The sequence below is a fragment of the Halichoerus grypus genome, chromosome 2, assembly GCF_964656455.1.
Source record: "Halichoerus grypus chromosome 2, mHalGry1.hap1.1, whole genome shotgun sequence".
Classification (NCBI taxonomy): Eukaryota; Metazoa; Chordata; class Mammalia; order Carnivora; family Phocidae; genus Halichoerus; species Halichoerus grypus.
Window position 1 is genome coordinate 25,548,667 of NC_135713.1, and position 22,526 is coordinate 25,571,192.

At 40.6% G+C, this 22,526-nt stretch overlaps 1 protein-coding gene across 5 annotated transcripts in view; it reads left to right on the forward strand.

Annotated features, from left to right (window-relative positions):
• NPR3 (natriuretic peptide receptor 3) overlaps nucleotides 1–22,526 on the forward strand; it is a 115,250-nt gene that overhangs the window by 83,078 nt on the left and 9,646 nt on the right. For all 5 annotated transcript variants that reach the window (XM_036065585.2, XM_036065580.2, XM_036065581.2 and 2 more), the window contains exons 4-5: nucleotides 16,692–16,827; nucleotides 22,217–22,311. In XM_036065585.2, the coding sequence (XP_035921478.1) occupies nucleotides 16,692–16,827; nucleotides 22,217–22,311 (231 nt within the window). The remainder of the gene's footprint in view (nucleotides 1–16,691; nucleotides 16,828–22,216; nucleotides 22,312–22,526) is intronic.

Consider the following 22,526-nt stretch of genomic DNA (forward strand, 5'->3'; position numbering starts at 1 on the left):
AAGAGATGGGTACAAATGAGCCTCCTAAGTGAGGCTAAGTGAATCTAAGCTCAGAAGTAAGAATGCCTTTAGACGCATTTAGGGAATAGTGAGCAAAATAACCTGGCTTGACCGGAGGGATTTCACAGAGGAGTAGTTTGGAAAGGTCTCTTTCTGTGTTGAAATTTGCCCCTCCCTTGGCTGCCAAGACACCTCCGTCTCCAAGTTCTCTGCCTACACTGCAGTCCTTCCTAGTGTCCTTTCATGAATCCTCTTTCCCACTTGCTCCACAAATATTGGTGTTTCCCAGGGTTCTTCCCTTGGCCCTTTTCTCTCTAAACACTATTTCTGGGCAGCACATCCACTTGTCTGGGCGGGATGTTCACCTCTATGTGGATAGCACCTAAATTTATATCTCCAATTGCAACCTCTCTCCTGAGTGGCAGGCCCCCCTCTTCCAATTTCCCACTGGCACCTCTGCCTGAATAACATGGTGTCTGCCTGCTTCATCCTTTTATTGGGAATTGCTCCATTCCGGCGCTTGGCTGGACAAAGCATAGAGGGGAGTCAAGGAGGATCAAGTTTGAATTCAAAGAACTTGTCCTACATGCAGAAGGAAATAGGAGATTGTAGTCAAAAAGAGATTGTCAAGGATTTTGAAAGTAGAGCAGATGATGACAAGGTCTAGGGTCTTGCTACTCAAAGGGTGGTCTCTGGAGCAGCTACATTAGGATCAACTGGGAGATTGTAGAAAGGAGGACTCTTGGTGCCTCATTCCTTAGATCTACTGAATCAGAATCTGCATTTGAACGAGGTTCCTATGTGACCTGTATGCATATTAAAGACTGAGAGGCATTGGTCTAGGGTGTGTGCATGAGAGTGAGTTGAAACTGAGGGGAGATGAAATTTGCCAAATAATGGCAGTCAGGGAACCAAGAGGCTATGGTGTTGAATGAATGAATAATGCACGGGGACATTGAAATGGCCCAGTATGAATGCAATAACGTGGGTGGAGAGGAAGAATGTGAGCTGACTGCCAACCTCCTTAATGCATTCATTATGCCCTGGGAGTGAGGGAGGGTCCTTGCCTCAGATGACAGTGATATTTGACAGAGGATTTTTGACATCTCAGTTCTTTGAGAATAGAGTCTCTAATTAGGATTCCCCCCCAACCCCCGCCTTTAAATTCCATGTCTCAGCTCTTAAAATAACATAGCAGGTTCTTAAATGATGATGGATTGGCTTTATGAGCAGTGGACTTAAGGCTAAGCTCTTTTTTTTTGCTTTATGTCAATTTACAATTTTTCTTTTCTTCTTCCTTTTTTTTTTTATAGCAGCAAGAGCTGACTTTAATGATCTGTTATCCAATATTACCCTTTTATTCTTCCTTTGATCCTATCTTCCTGACAATTAAAAATGTGTTTGCTAGGATAAACTTTCGCATTCTTTTTTTCTTCCTCCTGATATGTAGAAATCTCATGTTAGAGAAGTTATATTAGTCTTTGAAAGAAGAGGCTGATATCCTTGGTGCTCTATCCTGGCATGAGAATTCGGCCCTTGGGGAGGTGACTTGCTTGATAAGCAAGTTAACGCTGATGATGAAGGTGCTGGTTTGGAGTTAGGAGACTTGAGTTCTGGTTGTAGTTCTGTCCTGATATCTGCATGACTTTGAGTGACTCAGGCAACTGTTATGGGCTTCAGTTTCTCTGTAACGATATGCTGGTTGGACTGTATGAACTCTAAATTCCCTTCGATTTGTGGAATTTTGTAATTCTCTGATTCTTTTGGGCTATACCCAGGAGTTTCTTCTATCGTGGCCAATATATTTATTGAGCTCAGTGTTATTCTGCCTTTCAAAATATTGGGGCTACTGCCATGAATCAGAATCATGACACATCTGCATCTAGAATACTCTGACTGTTTTGGTAACTTTCTTAAGAGTATCGAGTCTCCTCACATTAGCAGAGTATGTTAGCTCTACACGTTTTTTAAAAAGAAATAGAGATTCTTTTAATTGCCCAAGGGAATGAAACAATTTTCTTAATGAGATAGACTTAAAAAGACCAACCTCTTCAAAATGTATAATAAGATGTAGCATGAGTCAACCTTGTGAAGACTATGGGGCATTTCTTGAAATTTGAAGACTTAACTGAATTCTCCAACTATAGACCTGAAGGCATACTTTCAGGATAATTACAAGGGATGACTATTTTTCCTGGTAGTTAGTAAGCATATGAAACTCATTATTTGCATAGTTTCCAAAGGCTGTCTTAAAATGTGTTCCAGAATGATTTAGATAAGTTCATTATGATGGATTCCAAATGGGGTTGGGAGAGTGTTGATCATTTGGTGCATTGCTCTACTCTTTTAGGTTGATATTTAAGATCTATAAATGTCTTTTTAAAAATCATTGACTTAAAAATTAAAAAAATTTTGGGGCAACTGGGTGGCTCAGTTGTTGAGCAACTGCCTTCGGCTCAGGTCATGATCCCAGAATCCTGGGATCGAGTCCCACGTTGGGCTACCTACTTAGCAGGGGTGTCTGCTTCTCCCCCTCCCCCGCTCGTGTTCTCCCTCTCGCTCATGCTCTCTCTCTCGCAAATAAATAAATTAAAATCTTTAAAAAAAATTAAAAAAAATTTGATTGATGTTAGAAAAGGCAGAACTAGACTGGACAAAGCATGAATGTTGACCTGATTGTTATGTATTTTCATATGTTCTAATAGCACCAACTGTGGAAAATTTCCACTATTCTCCTGGCTTGAGTTGTTCATTTAGAGAATTGATTAATAAAGAAAACTTTTTATTGTGGGAAATTTCAAATATATACAAAAAGAGAGAGCGCGGTATAGTGAAGCTCCATGTCCCCATAACTACCAACTCAGTCTAATTTCATCTATAAACTTGCCCGCCTTTACCCCTGACACCTGATAATTTTGAATCAAATCTAAGGTATCCTCATTTCATCTGTAAATATTTTAGTTTGTATCTAAAAGATAAGACTCTTTATTATTTTTACAAGTATACAATACAGTATTGTTAACTACAGTTACCATGCTACACATTCGATCCCTAGAACTTATTCATCTTATAACTGTAAGTTTGTACTCTTTGACTAACATCTCCCCATTTCTCCCACCCCCAGCCCCTGGCAATCACCATTCCACTCTTGATTTCTATGAATTTGACTTTCTTAGATTCCACTTATAGGTGAGATCATAGAGCATTTGTCTTTTTCTGTCTGGTTTATTTTGCTTAGCATAATGCCCTCTACGTTCATCTCTATTGTCACAAATGGTAGGATTTCCTTTTTTTTATGGCTGGATAATGTTCCATTGGATATCTACCAGTTACTTTATCTATTACTTTATTGATGGATACTTAGGTTTTTTTGTGCCTTGGCTATTGTGAATAATGCTGCAATGAACATGGGGTTGCAGGTATCTCTTCAAGATACTGATTTCATTTCCTTCAGACACATAGCCAGAAGTGGGATTGCAGGATCATATGGTAGTTCTATTTTTAACTTTTTGAGGAATCTCCATACTGTTTTCCATAATGACTGTACCAATTTACATTCCTACCTATGGTGCCCAAGTGTTCCCTTTTCTCCATATTTTCGCCAACAGTTATTATCTCTTGATTGTTGTTTTGTTTAAAAAAATTTTTTAAAAAGATTTATTTATTTATTTGAGAGAGAGAGAAAGCAAGCTGGAGGAGATGCAGAGTGAGAGAGAGAATCCTCAAGCAGACTCCCTGCTGAGCACGGAGCTCGACACAAGGCTTGATCCCAGGACACTGAGATCACAGCTTGAGCTGAAATCAAGAGTTGGATGCTTAACCGACTGCACCATCCAGGCGCCCTGTTTTGTTTCCTGTTTTTAAATAATAACCATCCTAAGAAGTGTGAAGTGATAGCTCATTGTGGTTTTGACTTACATTCCCCTGATGATTAGTGATGTTGAGCACCTTTTCATGTACCTGTTGGCCATCTGTACGAACCCTTTGGGAAAAATGTCTATTCAGGTCCTTTGCTCATTTATAAATTAGATTATTACTATTATTTGCTGTTGAGTTTATGAGTTCCTTATGTAGATTGACTATTAACCCCTTAACAGATAAATGGTTTGCAAATATTTTCTCCCCTTCCATATGTTGCCTTTTGGTTGATGTTTCCTTTGCTGTGCAGAAGCTTTTTGGTGTGATATGGTTCCACTTGTTTATTTTTGCTTTTGCTGCTTATGCTTTTGGTGTCATACCCAAAATCATTGCCAAGACCAATGTCCAGGGACATTTTGCTTTTGCTGCTTATGCTTTTGGTGTCATACCCAAAATCATTGCCAAGACCAATGTCCAGGGACATTTTCCCTATGTTTTCTCCAGGTAGTTTTCTAGTTTCAGCCTCCCGTTTAAGACTTTAATCCATTTTGAGTTAATTTTTGTGAGTGTTGTAAGATAGAGGTCCAATTTCATTTTTTTACATGTGGATATCCAGTTTTCCCAACACCATTTATTAAAGAGACTACCCTTCTCTATTATGTATTCTTGCTTTCCTTGTCAAGGATTAATTAATCATATATGTGTGGGTTTATTTTTGGGCTCTTGATTCTGTTCTATTGGTTTATGTGTCTATCTTTATGCTAGTACCATACTGTTTTGATTACTATAGCTTTGTAATATGTTTTGAAATCAGAAAGTGTGATGCCTCTTGCTTTGTTCCTTTTCTCAAGAATATACTATGTGTCTGGCTTCTTTCACTCATATGCTGTTTTTGAGATTTTGCATGATGTCTTATGTATTAGTTCATTATTCTCTTTTTAAAATTTATGAGTAATGTTTTATTGTATACCATAATTTTATAATTTATTCTCCTGTTGATGGACTTTTTTTTTTTTTCCAGGTTGGGACTATTATGACTAAGGCTGCAATGAACATTCGTGTATAAGTCCCTTTGGGGACATAGGCTTTCATTTTTATTGGATAAATATCTAGGAATGAAATTGCTGGGTCATAACATAGGTGTATATTTAACTTTTTAAGAAACTGCCAAAGTAATATTATTTTAAATTCCCACCAGCAATGTATGATAGTTACAGTTGTTCTACAATCTCATCTACATTTGGTGTTGTCAGCTTTTTACTTTTAGTTAATCTGATGGAGGTAGAGTGGTACCTCATTGTGATTTTAAATTGCATTCTCCTGGTGACTAGAGATTTTGAACCTCTTTTCATGTGCTTGTTGGCTTACTTCATTTTTATGATCTGTTTGCTGAAGTATTTTGCCCAATTTTAAATGGAGTTATTTATCTCTTGTTATTGACTTGAAAAGTTCTTTTTAAATATTCTGAATATAAGTCAGATATATGTATAATAAATATTTTCTCTCAATTTTTCACTTTTTAATATCTTTAATGACACTTTTTGATGGCAGAGTTTTTTTATATCGATGAAGTCTTTTTTTTTTAATGGTTAGTGCTTTTTTGTATTCTCTTTAAGAAAAACTTGCTAATCCCAAAGACACAAAGATATTCTGTTTTCTTTCAGAGCTTTATAGTTTTAGCTTTTATGTTGAGATCTGTGGTCCATCTCAAATGAATTTTTGTATATGCTGAGAAATAGAAATCAAATTTTAGTTTTTTCCTGTATTTTTTTTTATCAATTTGTCCCATCACCATGTGTTGAAAAGATTCTGTTTTTCCCATTGTGAATTGCTTAAATGATTTAGTCAAAATTCAGATAACGATGTTAAGTGTGGATTTTGGACTCATTATTCTGTTTCATTACTCTATTTGTCTGTATTTATACCAATTCTATACTGTATTGAATACTGTGGCTTTACAGTAAATCTTGAAATCTGAAAGTCCTCTAATTTGCCTTTCTCTTTCAAGGAAGTTTTGCATGTTTTAAGTTCTTTCCTTTTTCTATATAAATTTTAGAATCAACTTGTCAATTTCTACAAAAAAACTTCTGGGATTTTTTTATTTGGATTGGATTGATCTGTAGACTAATTTGGGGAAGAACTGACATGTTAAAAACCTTAAATCTTCCAATCCATGAACATGGTATATCTTTCCATTTATTGGAGTTGTCTTTAATTTTTCTCAGTAATGTTTGTAGTTTTCTGTGTGGAGGTTCTGCATATCTTTGATTAAATTTATTGGTAATAATTTTATGTCTTCTGAAGCTGTTGTAAGCAGAATACAAATAAAATTTTCAATTTTTTTGTTGGTAGAATATAGAAATGAAGTTGTTTTTTGTATATTGACTTTGTATTGTTTCTGTTTTTTAAATTGAGATATTTATTGTTGATACATCTTTTTGATCATGGACTCAATCTGCTTTTAAACTTAACCAGTGAATATTTCTTTTTTCAATATTGCACTTTTCAGTTCTAGAATATCCACTTGTTCTTTTTTAAAGCTTCCATTTCTCTGCTGATTCTGTATTTGATCATTCTTTGTGGTCATCTTTTTCTTTAAGTCTTTGAACATATTTATAATAGCTGCTTTAAGGTTCTTATCTGTTAATTTCAACATTTGGATCATTTCAGGGTCACTTTTTTTTTTTTTTTTAAAGATTTTTATTTATTTATTTGAGACAGAGAGAGAGAGCACATGAGAGGGGTGAGGGTCATAGGGAGAAGCAGGCTCCCTGCCGAGCAGGGAGCCCGATGCGGGACTCGATCCAGGGACTCCAGGATCATGACCTGAGCCGAAGGCAGTCACTTAACCAACTGAGCCACCCAGGCGCCCCTCAGGGTCACTTTTTATTCACTATTTTCTTGACTATAGATCATCTCTCCTGTTCCTGAATGTCTACTATTTTTTGAGTTTGTAATGTATGTTGTGGATGATGTGTTATAAAGACTGTATTCAGTTATGTTACTCTGAAGAGTAATTTTTGTTCCAGCAGGGAGTTAAATTACTAATTACTTTGAACTTTTGGAAGCTTGGTTTTATTTTTTATTAAGGTGACTTTGCTTTCTTTGGTTTGCTTTTAGTTTTAGGATGAATCCGTAGTCTCTTGGTATAGACTTTACTTCTAAGGTGTGGCCCATATAGGGTTTTACTAGAAAGCCTAAGATATTTGCCAGGTTACAAACTCCTAACACTCTTCTGGGCAGAAGGCAGCAATTTAAATGTTTCTTAGCATCTTCAGCTTTCCAGATCTTGCTTTCTATTGGATTTCTTGGTGTCTTTCCTCTGTGTGTACAGTTTAGGAATCAACCAAGGACAGCAGAATTTATGAATTGATTTGAGTGCTCCCTTCTCTGTGGCTCTCTTCTTCCCAGTATTTACTACCTCATTGTTTGTCCTCAGGATCATCTCTGAACTACATCCTCTGACCTCTAAAGGCAAGAAGGCTCTGACTTTCTGCTTGAATCCTAGCTACCCCATGTCTCCTGGACAAGGAGTACCCTTAGAGGATACTCATATACATTTAGTTCTCATGAAATATGGTCCCTTTATCCAAGGATCAAATCTCCTATATTTTCTGCCTCTTTTTGGTCACTTCCCAGTGTCTTCAATTAGTTCTTTTTAAAAATTTTTGTTCAGAGAGTATAATTGTTTTTTGAAATGTTAATCTGATACAAACTACTCTACCACTACTGGAACTCTCTTTTTAAAAACCAAACTATAATGCTATTATCACACCTGAAAATTTCCAACAATTCCTTAATTTCTTCAATAAACAGTGTTCAAAACGTGTAGGGAATTAAATTCCTTAGAAACTTAGGAATTAAGTTTCTGAGGGAGGTAATATTTAGTTTTGTGTGTGTGTGTGTGTGAAAGATGGCATTAAGAGAGGCACAGTGAAAGTAACAGGTAGTGACAGGTGACAGTGGAGTCAACTCCAGTGAGTGCAGTTTCTGTGTTAGATGCAGGGCTAGATCCCAGGGAAACTAAGATACCTACCATATGGTTTGTGCATCAAGTAGCTTGTGGAATGTCAGAGTATGGAGGCATGCAAAAGTGTAAAATAGACTGGTCAGTGAGATAATACAAGTTTGCATTAGGTGCACTTGTGGAAGAAAGGAGGAATTGGATGGTTCAGGGAAAGATATAGCAAGAACAAGTTTGAGTGGCTCACAGAAGGTTGATGTGTCCATCAGGATCCTGGGAGGAAATAAAAGACACATTGAAAGGAAATGAAAGAGACCTCAGTGAAGGGACGATTACAAAGTTATATGTGGAGTTAAGGAAGATCAACAGAAGATGGCAAAGAACCCCAAGGCCTGCAAATGTGGGAAGCTGTTACAACCCCTAGACCAAGAGGAGGGGGAGGTTACTAGCACCCATGAGGCTTGTGGCAGTTGGGGAAAACCACCTGTGACATCTGGTGGAGGAGTGCAGCCCCTGATATCCTGACCTTTATCTCCTTCTACCCTCTCATCTGCTGAACCAACCAGAAGCCTGGGGACAAGGGGACCCAGTTGAGTTGTCCATATATGTCAGCCTCCCAGAGCACAGAGCTAGTTGAAGAAGGGTGGAAAGTGGATCTGGAGGGGGTAACCTGAGAATATCCAGTAAAGTTGAGTAGCAGTTTGCTTTGGACGAGACAAGGCCCATGGGGAGGGCATTCCAAGCCCAGGGGCTAATGTGTAGATGTACCTCATGGCATGCTCAGAGAATCCAAGAAATTTTGTAAAGAGTAGGGCATAGAGTTCATTCGGGAGTGTGGCTAATAATGAAGAGTCAAGAAGGAAGAAGTGAGAATATCTAGGAACATACAAGTCTGGTGTCAGAATTGTATAAAGAGTCCAGTGCACTTTTTAATAGCAATGAAGGCTACTGGACTGCCTATTGTCATAGCCTTACATATGGAGAATCATAATAAGTTACTATCACATGCAGCATACTTGTGCTATCAAGGCAGAAATGTATGTAGCTAATTTAGAATATATGTGGCTTCCCCCAAGAATGCTTCCATCAAAAGTCTTTATATTATTTAAAAATTTTGATACTTAGAGAAAAAACATTTAAGAACCTGGAAACTTTGCTTATATGAAACATCTTTTTTCCTTTGATGAAACTGGGTAGATGAAGCTTTGCTACATTTATTACTATTATTTATCAAAGTCATCATATTTCACACTGAGTGCTAGTTAGAAAAACATTACATCAGTAGATCTTTTATTACCTGGTTTGGTTGCTGATGTGCTTGGAACAGACTGGTCTCTGAAGTAGGACCCTCATCCTTTACATCCAGCTTGTTTATTTAGATGCTCCTTTGGCATAAAAGGTCTTCTTATTCATTGCAAGGTATTGCAAGGTCAACTTTATTTGAGTCCATGACTTTTCAGAAATCCTGATCCACTTGATCTGAGTCATGTATTAACTCTGGTTTAAAGATTGAATTAAGAGATGAGGAACAATTAGCTTGTTGCCTCATGTCCCCTTTCCTCCTTTCTTCTTCTGTCCTCTGCCTTCCCATTCCCTCTCCAGCTGTGGATTTTGCTTCTCCATCACTGAAGAACATCGTCAGTCTTAGTCTTCTCTTTATTACTCTTATTGCTCTTTCCAGTCTACATACTCAACTTGTAGAGCTACCAAGCCAATTAAAAACACAAACTAGAGCACAAAGCTGTTTTCCAGTATTAGTTGGCTCAACGTATGTGTCAATAGGATAAATGTCATAACTAGGCAGTCCTGGTTTGGACCCCTACTAAGAACTTGCCCATCCAACATTTTCTGGAATCTTGACTCCATCCATTGACCAAGATATCTCCATTCTGTTAGAGGGTTAGTTAGAGTTTCTCTCGGGGATAATAACAGTGCCTATCTATGAAAGTTTTGTAAAGACAATACAATAGAACTTAAGTGTTTACATAGCTCCTAGCATGTAGGAGGTGTTCAATGAAAGTTAGCTGTTATAATTACCTGGCATTAAAGAGAACTGCTTGACTTTGTTCAATCTAACATTTTGTAAACTTGTTAACCACAATACTGCTATTTCTAGAGTCATCCTTTAACATTTTAAGGAATGCTGCTGCTCTACGGAATACATCTTGGGAAACTCTGAATTAAGAACTGAACAAAATTAAGCTTTTGACTATTCATAGTGATTGAATAAATCAATAATGCTTGAACTAGGAGTTGGGGTTCTGGATCTTAGCTCAGTCCTTACCATACCTTGAAATTGCTTAAAGAAAAAGGGAGATGTTTCATTTTAAGATACATGACAGAAATGAAAATAAGTCCACCCCTTCCCCCCAAGAAAGAAACCCCAAAGCTTGGATTTTTGCTCATGTCTTCCTTGCCATCACATCTCCAGATGACTTAGGGGAAATGGTCTGAAGTTCTCAGGCTATTTAAAAGGATGTCATCAAGTTGGAGAACTTAGACATGTTCCTTCTTATTTTGGTCTTTCAGAAATAATGAAGCCAGAAATTGTCCTCCTGTGTTTCCCTGTCTCCATCTCCCTCTGGCTTGGTCACTCCTCTTCTGTTCTTGGGTCTACCTTACCACCTGGCAGGGAACACTGCAGGCCATGCAGGGTCCTGCTGTCTGCCCCAGCCCTTCTCCCACTGGATTTTGGAATATGCATTTATCCACTTCAACATTGTGCCTGATAGGGCCACAGACCTCTGGGAAGAGAGGCCAATGAGTATCCAGAGCAGTCTGTGGGGGTTGAGTCATCAAGCCTTTTAGAGGCACAACTATCTGGTTGGGCACTGGCGGGATATCAAGGCCAAGGACAGATATCACTCACTTGATCATCTGAAAGCCAGGGACAGTTATGTCAATATGTATGTGCATTTCTCAACTAAGCCTTCAAGGTAATGGGTGATGAGAAGCATCCAGATATGACGTGTGTGTGACACATTCAGAGGGCAAATAAAACAGATGACTGAATTCTCTGCACGAGCAGAGGGAAAGTTTCTGAGTCATGCTCATTTGCTTGTGCTCCACAGCCACCTCTTCGAAGAATCCAATTCCATAGAGTTTTCCTCTACCTCCTTGCTCCCTACCAGGTGGCCCCATGTGGCTTTCCTTGCTGAGGTGTGCTCGTATATGCCATATACCAGCTCTGTGGTGCCTGCGCTTAGCCTCCGCAGCTGCTGCAATCTTTAAAAGGGCAGCCAGTTGCTGTAGAATGAGAGGGATCATAACTTGACTTAATGATCTTCCCAGGTCTGCTTTTGTTTAATGATCCATTCTGTTTTAGGTGAGAGAGAGAGAAAAAAAAATTGCTTCTATCTGTAGGCAGCCACACTCCAGGCTGTAAGATCTGAGTTAATCCTAGGGTAGGAATTGCTATATGGGTGGACCTGAGCCCAGGATAGGACAGTCATTTGGGAAACTTAGGGCAAACCCCCATCCCATGTAAGTCATAACTTCAGTAGGGGGAGGAAGAAGTCTGCCAGACATGATGGCAATGCTTCGGCCAAGCGCACAGCTGGGCCCTGGCTCTCTCCCTGATGTGCTGCCTCACTGTTGTTAGTAAGCCTCTTGACCCCAGCATTTCCTCAGAGTTCAGCTAGGATAAGGATTTAGATTTTCAACTTAACTTTCCTCAAGGCTAAATTAAGCAAGTGACCAAGTGTGAATTCCATGAAGGCAGGCCCAGTGGAGAAGAGCAGCCATTGGAGTGTCTGCCAGTAGGAATGAGAACTTCCTCTTTTGGTGTTGAAGAGGTTGTGATGTCACTTGGTTTATGGACATTCTTGCAGTGACCCTAAATTACAGATTTTTAATTTTATGATTCAACAGAAAGCTGAATTAAAATGAAATCTCTGTTTTTATTGCATGGAGATCACTTGTAAAGTGTTCATCAAATGGATAATATTCTTTAACCTTTGGCCTATCCCCGCAGCATGCCGAGGCCATTTCTTTGCCCTGTCCGTGATCAACAGGGGCCCGGTAGGTCAGGATAAGTTTCATTTGAGGGTCTTATTATTAATCAGACAAGCTGTCATTGTTCCTGATATGATGGGGAAAGGGAATGTCCTAGACCCTCTCTTTTCTTACCTTGTCACCATCAAAATTTCCATTTCCTGGGGCATATCAGTGGCGCAGTCGGTTGAGCTTCCAACTCTTGGTTTTGGCTCAGGTCATGATCTCAGGGTTGTGAGATCGAGACCTTTGTCAGGCTCTGAGCTCAGTGGGGCGTCTGCTTGAGTTTCTCTCTCCCTCTCCTTTTGCCCCTCTTGCTTGTGCTCTCTCTCTCTAAAATAAATAAATCTTTTTAAAAATTTCCATTTCCCTCATCTTCGCTTCAACTGAATGAGAGGTTAAGGGTCATGTCTTTTTCAAAAGACTCTTGAAAAATGTTGCCCAACACCATCAGCTTTCCTCATTTGCACTGGGAACCATCGGTTTGTGGTAAGGAAGATAGAACCACTGTGTGATAGGCTTGAGTTATGTGAATGCCACAAGTAAAATCCCAGGACAGCCTAGCCTTGTATTTAACTTTCTCCCCGTAGCCTCTGTCTGAGAGCTTTAAAGGCTTTCTCAGATATCCAGACGACCCGGGGAGCTAGATTACTCCTGTGTTATTCACTCTCACTTTACAGAACAGCTGAGGCATGCAGCATACTTTGCTTACTTGTTTGGAACTCAGGCATTGAGGAATTCATCTATGAATTTGCCCCTCCAAAGAGAAATGAGAAAGACTCCACTCACTGTCACAGATAGGAACCATGTCATGAATGGTAATTCTTTATGATCAGTTAAAATATAACAAGATTTCTATTCAGCTTTCCCCATGATAGAGGATTAAACAAACAAACAAACAAACCAACACTAATAGACATGGCTGACAAGTGCTCTCAGAGAGGAAGGCCAGTGGCAAAATGGCGTTCTTTCATTTGGAATACCTGCTGCTGGCCAACTACAGAGGGCAAAATCAAGAGAATGGCGATGAAATGATGGGAGTGTTAGTGCCAGCAGGAAGTCTGGCGAACTTCCCAGAATGAGTGGAAGATGATGCGTGACTTCCATTTTGTTTAAATGATAGACGCTTTATTTGATACACAGCACGAGTAATTATTACCCTGAAACTTGCCCCTCATCATGGTCTACTTCATAACATTCTTGTGTAGAGTCCATCTGTGTGTTTTTGTGTTGCTGTGGTCCTATTTGGTTGAGATTGTAAACTCTCAGGGCTCATGAACTATATTGCTCAGGATCTAGCAGGGGAATGGCTGTGTTTAGGAATTTAATTAAGACTTATGGGGTGCCTGGTGGCTCGGTTGGTTAAGTGTTTGCCTTCGGCTCAGGTTATGATCCCAGGGTCCTAGCATCGAATCCTGCGTTGGGCTCCCTGCTTAGCAGGGAGCCTGCTTCTCTCTCTGCCCCTCCCTCATTCCCTCCTCCTCTGCTCTCTCTCGCTCTCTCTCTCTCTCAAATAAATAAATAGAAATCTTAAAAAAAAAAAGACTTATGCCTAGTGACAGTAAGGAAGAGCTTTTGACTAGAAATGATGCTAAATACTGGAATACTCAGGTGAGGGAATCCTATTTTCTTTGATTAGTAACAATAGCATGATCTGTCAGTCAGGACTTTGCGGCTCAAATTTTGTTATGACCAGAGGCAGGGGGACATACCAGATGACTTTGTTCCTTTTAGCCTGGAGGTCGAGTGAAAAATATTTCAAAGGCAACTTTGTACTTTGGATCTTTTTCTCCCTCATCAAAAAAAATTTTTTTGCACTTGCAATTTTCAGTGTCTATAATGTGCTAACGGGCTTTCCTCCCATTTAAAAAGCACGTGTGGATGTGAGAATGTTCTCCTCGAGAAAAGACGGTCTCTAGGGTTTTGTTTCTGGCTTGAGGTTCTATGAGGTAGGTGTTATGAAACCTCCCCCGCAGCAGGCTGGGGTGCCAGTGAACCTCGGCGGAGGTCAGCAAATCTCCTGCTAATTTGGGCAGGAGAGGGAAACACTCAGCCACTTTGAGAGGAAAGAAGGTAAATTTTGCGATCCATTTGCAAATCAAGGTAGAATGAGTTTTCAGACCTGGACACGTGTTCAGAACCTATCTGTTCTCTTCTACCATCAAACCTGGTAGGAAAAGAGTAATCCAAGCTCATGTTTTTCAGCCGGATAATTTGAGAGTGTAAAGGGGGCAATCGAGAGAGCATATCAAGGAGGAAGGAAGAGGAGGGGCCAGAAGAGGGTTGGGGCTGTCCTGTGCTTTGGATCACCAATGGCAGCATGGTGGCCCTAGGTTAGGATTTTGAGAAGGAATCAGGAAGAAGAGAGAGAGAAGTGGACATCTGATACCCAGTAGCTGGTCCTTTACAGTTTAAGCAGGGGGCATACTAGGCTCTCCAGGAACAATGAGTAGAGAGGGAACAACCCTCCATTAGAGAGTGCAGGAAGACTGAATGGGAGTGATGCTCTTCTGGTTCTAAAAGTCAGGAGAGGATTAGACCAGAGCTTTTCTAAGGTGTCTTACATCTCCCATATCCCAGGGTTCCATGATTTCCTTTTGTAGCAGGCTGAGTTTTATATGATTATCAAAGGGAAGATAGAGATATCTTTTGAAAAAATTTTTTATCGTGGCCTGAGAAATTACATAGCTTAAGTTCACTTATTAAAACTCATTAACTCATCAGCATGCACACTTTCTCAAGCCATGATGACTTCATGGCTTAAGTGAAAATTTCATACTCCTTTGGAAAATTGAATTAGCACAGCCAAATCAGCAGAAAAATTATCTTTGACCAGTAGATGTTATTTCTGTATCATTCTTCTTTGCCTAAGAAAATAATGACTCTGAGACTTAAGCTTGACGACTAAGAGTAAAAGCCAATGTCTACCATTTGTTCTCGCGGTCCCAGAAACTGTTTCAAGATGTTTTATATGCACTAATTCATTTAATCCCCAGAAGAGCTCTGTGGGATCAGTAGGTACTAAACCCCCATTTAGCCAATGAGGAAATTGAAGAGTAGAGAGATTAAGCAATGTGTCAGGGCTAGGATTAGACTTTGGATCCAGCAGCTAACTCTGAGATTTTCTGTGAACCAACATGCATCCCAGCCTCCTCCTCTTCTAGATGGTCAGTGGAATTGACCATTGTGGGCTGCATGCTTCATGCTTGTGCGGAATTAAGGGTGTGACATTCTGGAAGTAAGAGAACTGCTTGGTATGTTAAAGCATGAACAAGAAGCCTTAGTTTCCATTAAGTGTAAAATGGGTCCATAAGATATGTTATACCATAAGTAGATCACTTATTTTCTGAATACTGCTATTAAGAATTAAAGGCTAAGCAAGATCCTTTGGTTTATAATTCTCTATATGTAGACAATAACAACACCAAAACCTAACAGTGAGTACTGACTCTGTCAGGCACTGTTGGAAGTCTTTCACATCTATTAATTCATTTAAACCTAAGAGCAACCCCATTGGTACTAATATTTTCCGGATAGGGAAAACTGAGGCCCAGAGTTGTGGAGAAACACATCTAAGAAGTGGCAGAGCTATGTAGTGAGCCCAGGCTCTAGCCATTATTCTAAACTGCCTCCAGCACTGGGCTTTGGCAAATCCAAAATATTTGCTTCTGTGATGAGAACAGGACTCACCGTGCTTAAGGATGGGATGAGGCCAACTAGTACTGGACACTGGGCTGTGTCTTCTATGAATGCTTGTGTATTTGAACCAGGTGATGCTGGTCAGTTGTGTCTCTCTTCCTGTGGGATCTTTTTCTAGGGATGAGGCATAGAATCCCTCCTCAAAAAGACTCCCAGTGGTCATCCGTGGGATGCCGAATTCATTCTGCTCCATGGCATTCCATTCTTGACACTTTCTCCTGAAATAAGAAAACTTGTTTTGATTTTTGTTTTTGTTTTTTGTACTTCTATGCAGAATTTGTAAGCTACTCAATTTCAAGATTGTATTTGCTCATATCATGTTCAATGAATGTTCAGTGGGTTTAAATATGGTATCAGAACTTTCCAATGGTGCTTATGGAATGAAACAAGCCTGAAAGAAATTAAGAGGCTTCTCCAAATTCACATGAAGCTTAAGTTTCTTGAGGACAAGGACTATCTTATTTGATCCAGGACTCAGCTGTGATAAACCAGTGGTCCTATTTCCATTCCTGTTTGTGAGAGCTTGGGGGGGGGGGTGGTCCAGAGGTTGGGTAGGGAGTGGTCAGATGAACAGGAACCACTACGAACACAAACTGGAAAGAGAAACTGAGATGCCATTGCCGATGGAAGAGAGGACACAGATGCCAGGCAGTGCCCGCTCCTCTTTGAATCCTTAACACCAGTCCTAGAGTAGGCTTTCAATAGTATCTGAAAATAAATGAATGGATCTGTACTGTTCTTTCAGTCGGTGTCACATTCAGAGCATGGAAATATCATGGGGACCATTAAAGATGGTGAAGACCTCACGGGGGAGGTTGGACTTAGGTTGGCTTGAGGTAGAGAGTAGACGTGAAGAAGGAGGAAGGCTCCTATGTAGAGGGAACTTTGGACAAAGGCAGATGCACCTGGAATACTTAACCTCGTCAACTGCTGCAATTTCCTTGACTTCTGTAATATCTTGTCTGCCCTCCAAATTCCTGAACTGAGGGAGGGTTTTCCTCACTAAGCCAGTGCCAGGAAAACCAAGGCATGATTCTTGTTAGCTACCCTTCTGCCCATCTCTGCCACTGTTTGTGGACCTTGAGTCTAACTTGTTAACTGCTTTGATTTGCTTACATTATTCATGAATGTTGAGACATTGGTGTTTGGGCTCACCCAACTGCAGTTTCCTTTCCAGGTTAACATGTTTGTTGAAGGATTCCACGATGCCATCCTCCTCTATGTTCTGGCTTTACATGAAGTACTCAGAGCTGGTTACAGCAAGAAGGATGGAGGGAAAATTATCCAGCAGACTTGGAACAGGACATTTGAAGGTGAGGATTCGGTCTGTAAGGTGACGACACTGTGGGTGATCAAGCTGCTTCTTCCCTGGTTCTGCTTTTCTCTCTTACACCTGTGGGACATTGTCAGTTTCTTGTTTTTCTCAGCTGTAAAGTAAGGATAGTAGGTCAAGATCAACCCACCTCACAGGCTTGTTGTGAAAATTAAATGAGATAAAGCTTGTGAAAGTGCTTTGATAGAGTCCCACTGATCCAGGAAGTGCCTCGTCTCCGTCTGATTATTAGGTAACAACTCTATGCTTCTTCAAATTAAATTTATCACAAGCCTCACTCACAACAAATAATTAGTTTGTGAAAAGTTCTGTGATCAGTTTTAAAAGAAATAGTACTAGATATATACATTCATCTGTTCAGTCCTGGATGGTTTGGGATGATAAGCAAGTCCAAACAAGTCCTGTGCTTTTATTTTATTTTTAAGATGGTGACTATCAGCTGTGGCTTTCTTAAGAACAGGGAAGTATAAGAGCCACGGCAAAAAATGGCCCATAATCTCATCACTCAAGCAACCTCTGTTGACACTGAAAAATTGTACAAGAATGAGACTACTCTTGGCTGGAAAATTTAAACAGTACAAAAATGTTCAAAATGAGAAGTGAAAATTTTCCTTCCCACCCTAGTCCCCTCTCCCTAATGTAAGCACTATTAACAATTTCCTGTGAGTTGGTCTAAAAAGATTTTGTGCCTTCTGCCACCCCTTATGCTTTTGTATATGTTATCAAAAAACGTATACAAAAGGAATCATATAATGAATGCCACTCTTCATCTCAGCTTTTTAAACTTCTATGTCAAGTAAAAAAAAATTTGCCATATGAGCACTCATAGATTCAGCACATTTTAAAATGGTAGTTCCATATTTTTTGACCATATGGCTGCATAAAGATTCCTTTAGTCTGTCTCCTATTGATGGATACTTCAGTTGTTTACAGTTTCTGCTGTCATGCAAAATGCCCTCACAGGCATCTTATACATCTTGATGAATATTTGTGAGTACATCCAACAGGGAACATTTCTAGTCATGGGATATCTGGGTCGAAATGTATGTTAGTGCTTTTTAAAGTTAATTAAATATTGCCACATATCTTCCATAAAGGTCTACTAGTCTAAATTCTTGCTAACAGCATATAGAGTGCTGGTTTCCTCTCAATTCACTGACACACTCAAAGAAAATGAACATGAGAATGACCCAGTTGTGAGAGACTTGCAGCTATCAATTTCATATTCATTCAGTCGTTCATTCATCAAATAGTCTTGAGCACCTACTATGTGCCAGGCATGGTTCAAAGTGATGAGGATTCAGCAGTGAACTAAAGACCCTTCCTGCAATCAGCTGAGCTTTCAGGGTTGTGGGGGGCACTGGTGATAAACAAATAAATACACGATTTCAGGGTCTATAAAATGAAGCAGGGTAGGGAGACAGAAAGTGGCAGGAGGGGGTGGTAGGAGATGGCTAATTTAAAGAAAGTGGCCAGGGAAGGTCTCTGATAAAGTTGCAGGTGAGTAGAGACCTGAGGGAAGTGAAAGAAATTATGTAGATGTTGAGGGAACATTCTAGACAAAGAAGCAGACACAGAGACCTTGAGTGTGCCTGTTGAGAGAGTGCTGAGTGCTGAGAACAAAGAGGCCCATGTGGCTCGAGCACAGCACGCGAGGGGCAGTGTTCAGAGCCACAGTCAGAGAGGTAGTGGGGGCCGGATCATGTGGACATGGAAGGTGTACTGAGGACTTTGGGTTCCACCCTGAGTGAGAGAGAAAGCCCCCAAAAGGTTTGGAGGGACGTGATCTTTCTGGAGTCTTTAAAAGGGGTCCTTATGGGGACTATGTAGAAAATAAAGTGTAGTACGCTGATGGGTATCATTTGAAAACCCCTGATGATATGGAGTACAGATCACTGGACCAGGGTTCAGGAGACCTGCATCCGAGCCACTGACTCAGTATTTTGGGCTTCTCTTTCATTACCTGTACAAAGGGGTCAGACTACCTGATGACTGATGGGGGCCCTTTCAGTCCTGCATCCCACCAACTCTTCCCTTGAGCCCTTTCTACATTTATTTGCAATTCAATGAAAGAGATTTTTCAGTGATGGGAAACAAGTACTTCCAAGTCTGGATTTGGGGCCCATATATATGTTTTTTCATTTGGGACTTCAATGCACTCCACGGTCTCATCCTGCCCTTGTTTATTAGAAATGGTAGGACAGTGCTGAGGGGTCAGGTTCCAGCTGTCTGGGCAGTGGCTATGGTGACAATTGGATTTAATTTCTCCTTGGTGGCTTTATTGAATGTTGCATCTTACTCGAAACTACAGTGCCATCTACTTTAACGTTAGACAGATTGGAGGACATGAACCAATAAGCCTCTCAGATTGTCTTGCTCAACTTCTGACTGCTTTAGTTGAGGAGCTGGAATCAAATAGAATAATTCAGGGGGCATGTTAGGACAGAGTCAGATTTCCCAGAAGTTGTGCCCAATACACTGAGAAACCGGCATGTGTGGACACAAGCTCGGCAGGCCACATCCCGTTCTTAGCTATTCCTCACTACATGGTGTGCTCATTTGTTCTCGGTCTTCTGAAGGAGGTTGTTAAGGGAAGGGCAGGTGCCCACAAGGGCTGGAATTCAGTTTTGTATAGAGGGCATGGACTAAATTTTCCCATAGCCTGTCTTGATGCTTCCATTCTAGGGCTAGGTCTACACTGGCAATATGGAATAAGTCCTAGAACAATCGACTATACAGTTCAGGCTAAACTTAGAATCTTATGTGTCCGAATGTAAAGATAATTGAAGCCAACTGGGCTTGAATTGTTTGGAAAGCCCATTTTATTTGCTAAATAGTGATCAATCTGAGGGTAGTCCCCCAAAGAACTCTGAGAAATGGTCACTCTGTAAGTGACCATTAAATTGTCAAGGGAAAAATACTCTGGATGTTATTTGACAAATTTGGATTTTATTACCGTGAAACCTATGACCATCTCTCAAGGCTCTCAATAAACGGCCTGGGAAGAAGCTGAATTTCCTCTCTGTGTGAGAGGTCAGAGTGACAAGGAAAATAAGACTGTGGCTCAAACTTGAGGTCCACTACAGGCCAATAGAAATGGGGGTAGAATCTCATTACTTATGTACAGGAAAATTCTGCTGTCAGCCTGACAATCTCACCTTAAACACAATACTCTCAGGTGAAGTCTCACTTGCTAATCGGCCACCCAGAGGGTTCTCACCCCATTTCTTGGCAGAATTGTAATAGCTTAAAGTGTAATGAGGTCTTGAATTACTAGGGCCACCATGTTTTATAAAATACTCTGCAAAAGCCTTAGCAGAACACACCTTTATAAACACCTCTGAACAGAATGACAAATGGTTTTGGATAGGCAATATGTTTGGAGATAAATATGATTTTTAAAAATGACATTTCTTACTTAAATGTTGTATAGGTTGTCAAGGATAAACAAGTTTGAGATAGGTGTATCCTTTGTAACCAGTTTATATTAAAAAGACAAAAAAAAAATCAAGATGAATGGTAGCTCCATTCTGTTTGCGGCAAAGAAGACCAAAGTCTGGAAAAATCAGTGGGCCTTCAAACCACAACCCAAAGGACAGTAAACCCAAATACTTGCCCTCTCCAAACCACACCAGAGGATGGAACTTTCCCTTGGGATCGCTTTTCCCAGACATTCATTTTACTTCCGGAGAGAATCAAAATCAATAGAAACACTAAGAATTACACTGAACTCTATTACGGTCTGAACTGAAAGAAAACAAATAGCCTTAGTTAATTAGGAAGTGGCTGACATACGCATTCTCTTACTTAGTTAATGAAAATTATAATGCAGACATATTTAATAGCAACTAATGATACATATTTGCTTTTACTGATTAGCTGTCTAAGCCACTGTTGCTAGCCAGGCAAATTCAAATCCTTCGTGCGGGCGCTTCGGGCCACCGGATTCCAGTCTGACATCTCACTGCTTCCTTCCACACACAGGGGCCACCTCCCCCAGAACCTCCTGGTCCCTCTGCTTCCTTTCAGCTTCCATGCCTTTAAATACTAACAAGGCTGGCCTTTCTGCTGAGAATAGTGCTACTCCCTCATGGCTGCTTGTCTAAGTCATGGACTTCACTAACATTCCTATAGAAGACCTGCTCTTCTACTGAGTCTGCTTGAGTCTCCAACTAGACGCCAACTCCTTCTCTGAGTGGCATGGGCACGGTCGGAGGTCCACTCCCAGATTCCAGGCCCAGTGGCAGTAGCAACAGCAGAAGAAAGCAGCTAACGTCTTTTACACCTGTGGCGCAAGTGCTGGACCTGTCGTGGCTCAGTTAATCGTCTCAACAGCCCTTGGCTGGGAGGTGCTGGTGTCCCTCTTTTACGGTCCTGAAGACCGAGGCCCAGAGGGCTAAGTCCTTGCCCATGGTCACGGAGCTCATAAATGTGAAAGCTAGGATTCAAATACACGTAGTCAGAAATCCTTAGTCCGGGCTGCCCCTGTCTTGAGGGGGGGAATGTGTCCAGTTCATCTTTGCCTGGGCGGTGGCATTAAACTCAGCACCTAGTGCTGGCCCAGAACTCATCTGGATAAACAATGACTGATTTAGTGTGTCTCTGTGAGATGGTGGATGTCAACTACGTGTGACGCGGTCACTGTTTCACAGCGTATGTAGGTCAGACCTCTGTGCCGTACACTTGAAACTCATACAGCGACGTGTGTCAATCATAACTCAGTAAAGCTGCGGAGAAAACCCCAAAACAAAACAAACAGGAGTGGACACAGTGGGGTAAAGACTAGCTCCTCTTTAGCTCTTGGCCCCCGTGACCCGTGAAGCAGGCCCTCAGCTTTCCTGGGCATCACGGGAGCCCATAATGAAGCAATTTGCTGAGTCCTGGGCCTAGAACGAGTTTTCTTTCCTTTTCTTTTTTTTTTAAATTTTATGTTATTTTAGTACGAGTTTTCTTTTCTAACGTTTGGCCAGTGATAACACATACTCATGACAAGTCTAGGAGCGCACTGCACCTCCAACCTCTCTCTCCTTGCAGATTTTTTTTTTTTAATTAATACAAAACTCTGGGATAAGCATGCTGCTTTCAGGATTAGCCTTAATTTTTTTTTTTTTTTACATATTCCCCAAAGAAGGTCATTTATTTCTTTTTCTTTTCATTTTTAAATGAAGAAATGTTAAGAATTTAGGAATGCAGACACAGATGAAATTACAATGTCTTTCCAAATGCCAACAAAAATGCTCAGAGTCTGATGAGATTCCCTGTGGCATGAGTTTGTTTAAAGAATCCTGTCAATTCACTTTCTTGTTTTTGTTGGCGGATGGAGGTCTTGTAAGTCACTCACTTGGAGTTCTTCACATCTCATCCTCTAGGTATTGCTGGGCAGGTGTCCATAGATGCCAACGGAGACCGGTATGGGGATTTCTCCGTGATCGCTATGACAGACCCCGAGGCGGGCACCCAGGAGGTGAGCAAATTACACCCTGCCTCTGCTGCTCCTCCTGCTTGTTAAGATTCCAAGGAATGCATTTGTCCCCATGTCCACATAGCTGTCCCCAACGCAGCGTCCAAATAAAAATGAGCTGAAAGTCTTGGTGTTTCTGAGTAGGGAGGGCTCACTTCTGGTTGAGGATATCTGGATGATTTCAAGAAATGGTTCCATGTTTACCCTCAGTGGGCAAA